The 9933-nt window shown below is 43.8% G+C and overlaps 1 protein-coding gene across 1 annotated transcript in view; it reads right to left on the bottom strand.

Annotated features, from left to right (window-relative positions):
• Window positions 1-265: 265 nt before the first annotated feature.
• LOC146860199 (sodium/nucleoside cotransporter 2-like) overlaps window positions 266-9933 on the bottom strand; it is a 347088-nt gene continuing 337420 nt past the window's right edge. The window contains exon 18 of the mRNA XM_085644040.1: window positions 266-3783. Within this exon, the coding sequence (XP_085500166.1) occupies window positions 3666-3783 (118 nt within the window). The 3' untranslated portion in view covers window positions 266-3665. The remainder of the gene's footprint in view (window positions 3784-9933) is intronic.

Raw genomic sequence — 9933 nt, 5'->3', positions numbered from 1 at the left:
TGCACAGTACAGGGGCAGAAGTACCGCACAGTAACAGCACATTTGCTTGGAAACTTACAATGCCCCAGAACCGTGCACTTCAGAATGAGGGCCTTTCTAGTGAAAAGTTTAAATAATGGATGGATTAAATACTTTACTCTTTCCATTCTGGTGGAAGTGCTTCAACAGCCAACAGGGAGTACATCCTGCTACCCCTCACCCCCACCCATCCGTATAAGGATTTAATGTTGCCTTAACTCTGAATAAAATAATTTTACATTTACGATGGGGTTTAATTCAATTTATTTCACATCCACGCTTTCTTTGCAGATGTCATCTTTGTAAACATAATTTTGCATTATATTGCAGAACACATAGTGGTTTCGGTCTGGTGGACTTTGGAACCTAGTACAGTCAATAACACATAGTGACAGCGTTGGTTGTGGAGAGCTGGTTTGGGATGAGACGTGCACGTGGTGTAGTTGCAAGCAAAAGTGCAGGGCTGTCGGCTATGTGGGAGTCCTGGGTGATGCTTTTGTTGCACACCTGTGAAAGAATGGCCAACTGTCTGTTCGTTTGAAGTTTGGTGTTTCTAAGTTTGATACTGCTTTGCTGTCAATTGTGTTGATTGCTTCAGCGACAACATGATTTGAAAGGATAAGTTGGACTGTCTATGTGGATGACTTTGTAAGGTCAATATGACAGTCTTGAAGATACGCCTTGAAAGTGCCCAGAGTAGCCGTGGAATGGTTCTCGCACAAGGGGCCGGCTCTCAGGTTGACTGTAAGGTGAAGAACTGCTTTGAAGGGATGAAAGTGAATTTTGGGAGTCTTGCCATTAACATGTCCCTGTATCCTACCTTGGATTGACTGACAGATGGTAAATATTTGGTGGAAGTTAGGAGCAGGGGTAAATTTTTACATCTTACATAGCTGGTGTAGTCTGAGCTAACGTGGCAGTGTGATTATTGAGAACATGAGGAAATCTAGCAATTTATTTTGTGAGTCTCAAGTTAGGATGGCATCATTGACTCTCTGAGCCAGACTGGGAGCAGCTGACCTTGAGAGTGGTAGGTCAAGGAGAATCACTGCTCTTCTAATGATGACATTTTAAATGTTATGTCTAGGTTTTTGAATGTAGTGAGTAGGTGTAGGTAGGGCCTGGTTTCTTTTTGCATTCAAATTAGGTTGGGTCAAATTAGAAAACATCATGTCCTAGAATTTGTGAGATCATGTTACATCATTTTTCTATCACAAACCTGATATCTGTTTCAGTTCTAGGATGCTGTGGTCAACCTCCGTTGGATGGTTGTTGGTTGCGTATTCTCGGTGGTCACATGTGAAGTTTATTTTATAATAATCAGGCTTCTTTTTCATGCAAGACTTCGCTGGTTTGCCTTTTCTATGACAGGTGTGTAGTTTTATGAGGGATCACTTAGAAGCATTCATATGATTTGGGCGTAAATGAAAGCTAAGTGTGGAGTAACACTGTAGTGCAGAGATGGGGGTTGAAGTTGTGACCTTTGACTCACTGTTGTTTGGGATCGATGAGGGAAAGTATCGCATTACACTCATACCAGTGTATAGTGTTGCCATGAGTTGAGTTACAGGAGTAATTTGAAGGATGTGGCACAGGGGCTTTGCTGAATGAATTTGTGAAAAAACACACTTTTCACCAATAATGCAATATGCTAATGATCTTATTGAATTGCCGTGCAGCCTGTTACAGAAAGCGTGGATGGAATTTGCTGGCTGAATTTTAAAAGAAAAGGGGAACTCTCATTTGACTCAGGATCTGCTCACGGAATTGTAAAATACGTCATTAATTCTGATTTGTTTACGGACTTTGGTCACAGAATAGTAAATTAAAACAATTGTTTCAGAGGCAGTGTTAACAAGCTAACTTGATTGAGAATGCTGATGCCTAAGTCCAACAAGCCTTAATATCCAACATCTTAACAATAAAGATAGGTTTTGCTCACTTCATTCTCAAGTGAATAATTATTTTGAAGTGAGTGCGTTTTGTTTACTGAGTTATTAAACTTTATTTTACTGGCAGTGATCAGTTAAGCACTGCTGTATAACAGGACTGTATTTTCTAAATTATTCAAAAACAAACATTCAGGCACATGCATCAATATTGGCTGTCGCGATTCCTTAATTGCGATTTTTAAGGAATCGCAATTAAGGAATCGCAAAAGCCTATGCATGTAGAAATCGCTGGAAAAATTGCAATTTCTAAACATTCCTTAATTGCGACTCACAAATTGCGAGTCGCAATTACGGAATACCTCCCCATTGATTCCTATGGGCCACGAGGCCCATAGGAATCAATGGGAAGACATTCTCAATTTGCGATTCTCAATTAGAGAATCGCAAATTGAGAATGCATTTTCAAGGGTGCAAGGGTGTCAAGACAACACCCAGTTGCACCCCTGAAATCGATCTGTGCACAAATGTTGCGCACACACATGTCCAAAGGACATGTGTGTGTGTAACCTACGACTTTTAAAAAAGCACTTTAGTGCATTTTTCAAAGTTTTCACTATTTACCATGTGGTATGATTCCACGGTAAATAGCGGGCCCAAATAGCGAAATCGCAATTTTTAAAGGCATCTTCCATTGCAGTTAAGGAATCGCAATTTGCGATTCCTTAAATGCAATCGCAATTTAAGAAATCACAAAAATTTGTGATTTCTTAAATTGCGAGTGGCAAGTTGTTTTATGCATCGCAAAAGCTATTTTTGCGATCGCAAATGGCCGATTTTTGCGATTCGCTCCGTTTGCGATCGCAAAAAGCTTTGATGCATGTGCCTGTATATTCGGAGTATTGATCAATGAATTGAAAATGTAATCAATTAAAAAGTGTTGGTACAGGCAGCCAATATGCAGACAACAACCACGGAGAATACAGCAGATCCTTCAGGGTAATATCTATGTACAAACATATAAGCAAGGAGTGTGCATACATGAGGCAAACAGAGCGTAAGACCCAAGTCACTGTCAAACAACCCACCACATTGTGTGCTAAACCGAACATCCGGGATATTTTGTATTTTCTGCTTGATACAAGTGTTGACTTCTGGTGTTCTCGTTTTCCATGTCTGTTATCACCCCTTTGAAACTGTTTATTTATTGCATTCTTCCGAAGTTAAGTCCACCTGCTGGCCGATTACCCTCACACGTGTTCTTCTTCTTTGACGTATGATTGCTGCTGAGAAACCAGTGTGATGATGATCAGAGGCAGTGGTCTTCAGCAGGAGACGGATAACCATTTGCAAGATAATCAGTAGCCAGCTCTAAGGATCCGTCTTTCCTGGGTGCAGCCTTTTCTCCAGTGAAGAGGTAACTGTCCATTGGTGTGATTGCTGCTCAGAATGTGTGGTAGGCCACAGCTGACATGCTGGGTACAAGGCATCGTTTTCAAATGGAATTATATTTCATTCCCTACTTATCCCTGGAAACAGATGGGATGCTGGAAGGGGTGTTCCATCTCAAGCTGTGTCAGTTCTGGTACTTCCATTAGCCCCAGTGTACCATTCCATCCGCATCTTTTCTGACAGCACACATTAGCATACTGAAAACATCTCTTGTTCATCTATTTTGTAAACGTTTAAGAGGTAATATCTTTTTGTTTGGTTTACTTGTAGGTGGGGAGCTTTAAGTTCAATAAATAGGCTTAGAGCCTATGGAGTACAGGCTGTGTTGTTGTAGAGGTGACAGCAGCCTGTAAGTGAAAGCAATGCGTTGGTGCCCGCCCAGTCTCCTGTAAATGTTGGCGTTCCATTGATGGGCCACTCAGTGCTGGAATGAATACAAAAAATATTAAATTAGTCACTGAAGTTCAAACCCAAATATGTTACCCAACCCTCAGCTAGTGAAGCCTTTACAGTCACCTCAGAACTGCTTAAAAGCAATGGCGGCTGATGAACTTTAAAAGTGGATGCAGGTATAGGGGATTCTCCCCCAGCCAAACTTTTGAAACATTGTCAATTGTGCACTTTACAGCAATAATTTCACATTACTTGCCAAGCAATTCAGAGTTTATAAATGAAGCGGTACAATACTTTTGCAGGGTGCCAGGCAAACATTAACCTTTCCTGGGGTGTTGGGGTTCACCATCCCCAAAAAACACATTGTAAAATGGGTCAAAACGGTGGATTTAACTGCACTATTCCCCTCGAAATTGAATTAAGATTTGAATGTGTTACACATTGTTTAAAAAACATCTAATTATTAATATGTCACGCAGGGCATCACTTTTTTTCCAAATCTACACAACATCTTGTCGACTTAATTTTTTCATGTAGCCTCATCAGTAAATATTGTCAGTAATATGCTATGAATAAGTTTCTACTTGGAATCACAAATAATATAAACCTTGCAATAATAAATCAAATGGACGATAGAAACATGTGTCCTACAGTCTTAAAAAGCAATGCTACTGTTCAATTACATACAGCCTGCAGAATCTCTGAGCAACATGTCACCAGCACTATGCCTGACGTAAAGATGCACCAAATAGAAACCAAAGAATCTGGTCACATACTGAATATGCTCTTTGCTCCGGGAAACATCCATTACAACACAGTCGTTACAACGCACTGCTTTTACAACGCAACTGCCTTTACATTGCATGCCATTACACCGCATGCCATTACAACGCATGTCACTTCAACGCATGTGATTACAATGCATACCATTACAGCTCATGCCATTATAAAGCATTATAAGGTAAGTAATGGAGATTTTTTTAGTTTATGGGTAGGTATGTGTTTTAGGGTAGATGGGAATAGTAATTTTTACCCCTACACTATTCAACACTTTCCCTACTGTTTCACTCACTGGTGTTGGATTAGTAATTTTTACCCTTACACTATCTAACACTTACCCTACTGTTGCACTCACTGCAGTGGGAATAGTAATTTTTACCCCTACACTATCCAACACTTATCCTACTGTTGCCCTAAAAGTATTATGCGTTGTAATGGTATGCGTTGTAATGGTATGCATTGTAATGGAATGCATCGTAATGGTAGTTTTTAAAAATGTGTTGTAATGGCATGCGTTGTAAAATCATGCGATTTAATGATAGTTGCAATGTAAAAACCATGTTGTAAAAGCATGCGTTGTAATTGTTTACATTGTAATGTCATATATACTTTGCTCCCCTATCCACTCTCGTTTGATGGCCAGACAGAGATATAAGTCGTTTAAAATAGCCACAACAATAATGACAGCCCTTAATGCAATCCAGTATGCTATTCTGGCACTTATTGAACATACAAAACCCAAGAACACCAGGCGCCGTATTAGGTATACAGTGCACTTTCTCTGTTTGTGCCATAGTGCACCTTCCAAAAGGTGCGCCATGTGGAAACAGGGACAGTGTGCCATATCGGAAAGAATGTGCTGCCTGCAGGGCAGCCGCGAACTTGTGCTGCCCCCAGGACAGCGCCATCAGTGAAATATGGAGCGGCTGCTTTAAAACCACTCCTTCATGTTTCACAGTGCAGGCAGCATGCCACCTGCACTTTGAAGAGGGGAGAGAGAGCCCATTGTATGTGGGTGTAGTCAGTGACTGCATCCGACTGCAGGAGAATGTCTGGGGGGTCGATAGAGCCCCTTTCTGCCCCCCAGAGAGCTGCCTTTCGGAGGCGCACTGAAAGTGTGCCACCTTTTTGTGGCTCACTTTCAATGTGCCTCCTAAGGTCATGTATGCCTCTTGGCCCGTGTTCATAGTACAAAGCAGGTGCAGAGGCAAAGTGCCACACTCCCATGCAAATGAAGGAAGACCTTCTCATAATAGCGCTGGCGCTATATGTGCGCGAGTGCTATCAGTATTGCAGAAGGGTACGCACAAGTGTCTGCAGTCCCTTCTGTAATACTATTGTGCCCCGGTTGTGCTCAAAGTGGGCACACATATCCGTTGCTCCCTAGGTGACAATATATAATATGACCCCTAATCGCATGTTTCAAATGCAATGGACTACAAAATATGGCCATTGGAAATCAATTGGATGCATGCGTTTGCACTCCCTGTAATCTTAAAATACTCCAGGTCCTATATATTAGTTGATCAAGATGAGCAAGTCTTCGGTTGCCATAGGGTCTGGTGGCTAGTCCATGTCTTGCAAACCAGCATTGGTAAAGCCAATAGGTCTCGCCTTTGGGTTTTAGCCATGCTGCACAGCATCCTTGAGCATGGTAAAAGAATTACAAATACAAAAAAAACCTCTTGATATAGATGGCCATGTCATTTTGCAGGCATGTTCAGCATGCATGCTCACGCCTGCAAACTGATGGGGGTGCAGAAGCAAAACAGGGGGCACTGGTGGGCGGGGAAGCAAAACTAGAACGCAGGTGGTAGGTAAACAACACTGGGGACTGAAGCAACATGGGAGGAGTAGAGAACCAGACTGTGGGACAAAGCAACACAGAGATTGAAGAGCACAAAGGCACGAGGGCGAGTAACATGGCAGTGGGGGAAGAAACACTGGGAACGGAGCCACACGGAGCAGGAGGTGGAGGGTGAGCACAGAAGCAGTTGGAGAGACAAAGGAACATGGACACTGGGGCAGAGAATCACATGAGTCAGCTGGAAAATGCACTCACTCCCATAGAGTACTTATCTAAAAAGCAAAAGGTAGCACCAAACCAAACAAGCATTTGCAATGCAATAGGTCTCGCAGTTACGCAAGTTTATGCCACTGGCATTGTAAATAACAATGCCTTTTATTTATGTTTATAAAAAGAAAACAAAACTAAAAGGCATTGTTATTTGCAATGTCAATAGCTCAAACTCACGTCAATGCGAGACCTATTGCATTGCAAATGCTTGTTTTTTTTGGGTGGAGTTTTATATAGCGCGAACTCGACCCGGAGGTATCAGAGCGCTTTACATGAGCACTAGTTATGCTACAGACGCACCCATACATTTTACAATAGCGATCGCTTTCAGTGCCGCTTGTTATTGCAGTCTCTTGATTGGTTGATAGGCCAATTCCTGTTTACTAAGGGTTCGTCCCCCTTATAAATCTTTTCGTGACGTCCCGTTCCAACAATCTTGAAATGTTGTGATCTGATGATTGTTTTATAGACTGTAAGTTTTAAGGGATCAATTTTTCGAAATAACTTTATAGTGATGGAGCTACGTGAATCACTGCCAGGGGCAGATGCCGGGGTGCCATCAGGTGCGGGTCACGAGAGAGCCTGGCACATATCGCCAGCTCGCACCAGTATCCGACCGCTGCTTAGCGCCTGGTTCAAGTTCCCACTAAGTGGCACTACAGGTGGACCTTGGAGCCAGGCACAACTCTCCAGCTAGCGCCAACGTGTCTTTCTGGCAGCGCCTCAAAGCCAGCCAGTTAGACACCACCCTGACATCCCGGGCTTCAAGGATGAACGTTTCGGGGGGGGGGGGTGATCCACAGGGCTGCGCACCCACAGAATCCCATGATCCTGCCTCACGTGACACTACAGATATGGAGGATTCATTCTGAAAGTGAATAAACACTCCGGGGGAGTATAAGCGAGCAGAGCCCCTCTGCGCCCCAACCCTGGCCCTGGCTCAGTGCTTCGAAGGGTCCAGCTTCGGAGGCCAGGCACAGGCCATGAAGGCTGTCCTATGACCACATGTCCTCTCTGAGGCCTTTTCTTGGGAAGTCGGGGGACAGTTTCCTAGTGTGTACTAGACGTGCAGAGGAATGTAGTCCCAGCAAGCAAGGTCACCGTATTCCTTCATCTAGATCCGCAGCTAAATTGTTCAATTTGAGTTAAACCAGAACTACAACTCCCACAATACTTTGTCGTCTACTTAAGGACAAGACAGGAACATAAAGTCTCTGATGACGTGGTGGCCAGTCACCTTAAGGGACCGGTCTGTAGGCGCGCGCCTTACACAGACTCCTGGGTAACAAGCCGGTACAGAAAAACGAAAGGAACAGAGGGCAGAAAGGCACGAAAAACGAGTGGCACAGAGGGCAGAAGGGCACAAAAAAACGAGTGGAACAGAGGGCAGAAAGGCACAAAAAAAAAGAGGGAAACGAGTGGAACAGAGGACAGAAAGGCACAAAAAAGAGTGGAAAACGAGTGGCACAGAGGGTAGAAAGGCACAAAAAAGAGTGGCGCAGAAGGGCACAAAAGACGAGAGGAGCAGAGGGCAGAAAGGCACACAAAAAACGAGTGGAACAGAGGGCAGAAGGGCACAAAAACGAGTGGAACAGAGGGCAGAAGGGCACAAAAACGAGAGGAGCAGAGGGCAGAAAGGAACAAAAAAAGAGGGAAAACGAGTGTAACAGAGGACAGAAAGGCACAAAAAGAGGGAAAACGAGTGGAACAGAGGGCAGAAAGGCACAAAAAACGAGGAAAAAAACGGGTGGCACAGAACAAGAGCGCACTGAAGCTGACGAGGAGGGAGTGGGAGGGGGGAGTGGGGGCGGGCGCAGTGGTGCAGGCCGCAGTTGTAAAAGGCAGGGAGAGGGTGAGATTGAGGAAGGGAAAGATAGGGATCAAAGGAAAAAACAAGGGGTGGCAAATGGTGTGCACTTTGATGTCCTCAGTGGCCCCGCGGCTCACTGAGGACATCAAAGCAAGTGATCAGGCAGTGCTTTTCAGGCTGCCAAATGGTGCGCGCGCCCAGGGCACATGCACTGTATTTGGAGGCCTGGAAAGCACTGTTTGCACTTCCAAAAGTGCTTACTATAAGTCTCGCCAGAACAGCGCTAAAGCGCTGTCTCAGACGAGACCTAAAAAGCAGTGTTAGTGCACAGTAATATGTCCATGCTCCTGGGGGGGGGAGAAACGCCCACACAAGCCATCAAAAAAGAAGCAAGCAATGAGAATGATATGAGGCAAATCAGTGGTAAACAACGGGCAGGCTCTAAGCCCACTGTAAGCTAACTAAATGTCTGGCAACAGACAGTGCATATGCTGTCTTAGGAGAGATCTAAAGCATGCATTAACAGGACAGCTCCTTTATTATTGACCAGGTTGAATGTCATTTTACCAACAGATAGAATTTTGTCAGTATGTTCAATGGTATTAATTGTTCCTGTACTGAAAAAGGCAGGCTAGCAGTAGTTAAAAGCGAATTTAGGGCCAGATGTACGATCCTTTTTTGCATGCGCATACGGGTTTTCAACCCAGTTGCGCATGCAAAAAACAAATGGGCCATGTACTAACCCTATTTAGCGAGTCTAAAAATGATTTTTGACTCGTTTAATAGGATTAGCGACTCGCTATTAGGAAGGGGCGTCCCTTATAAGACTGTTTGGGACCGCAATTGCGATTGCGATTGCAAAACAGTCCCAGTTTACCACCCTTCTCAGAAGGGTGGTAAAGCACTCGACAACCAGAAGGGGTCCCTAGGAGACCCCTTCCCCTTTGTGAATGCAGGGAAAATATTTTTTAGGGTAGGCAGTGGTCCCAGGGGCCACTACCTGCCCTTAAAAAATGAAACAAAAACGTTTCATTTTAATTTTTTTTAATGCATTCCGTTTTCATTTAAGGAAAACAGGCTCTATTTAAAAAAAAAAAAACTGCTTTGTTTCATAGCAGTCCCAGACATTGAGGTCTGCTGAGCCCAACAGGCCACCATACCTGGGAGGGCCAGCCATTCCCAATGAGGTCGCAAATTGCGAGTGCCTCATTAATTTTCATGAGGCATGCAATTTGCGACCCCATTGGGAATCGCAAACAGTGTCTCAGACACTGTTGTACATAGCATTTTGCGACTCGCAAATTGCGATCCGCAATTTGGCGCAATTTACAAGTCGCAAAATGCTATAGTTGTACATCTGGCCCTTACAGTTTTTCACTACCAAGACATGTAAAACTTAACATCCCATGTACTACTTTTTAAATACATTGCACCCTGCCATGTGGGCTGTTTAGGGCTTACCCTAGGGGTGACGTAAATGTATTAAAAAGGCAGGTTTGAGCCTGGCAAAAGGT

The sequence above is a fragment of the Triturus cristatus genome, chromosome 3_1 (genome assembly GCF_964204655.1).
Source record: "Triturus cristatus chromosome 3_1, aTriCri1.1, whole genome shotgun sequence".
NCBI lineage: Eukaryota > Metazoa > Chordata > Amphibia > Caudata > Salamandridae > Triturus > Triturus cristatus.
Note: the sequence above shows the minus strand (reverse complement) of the source record. Positions and strands in the feature narration are given on the sequence as shown.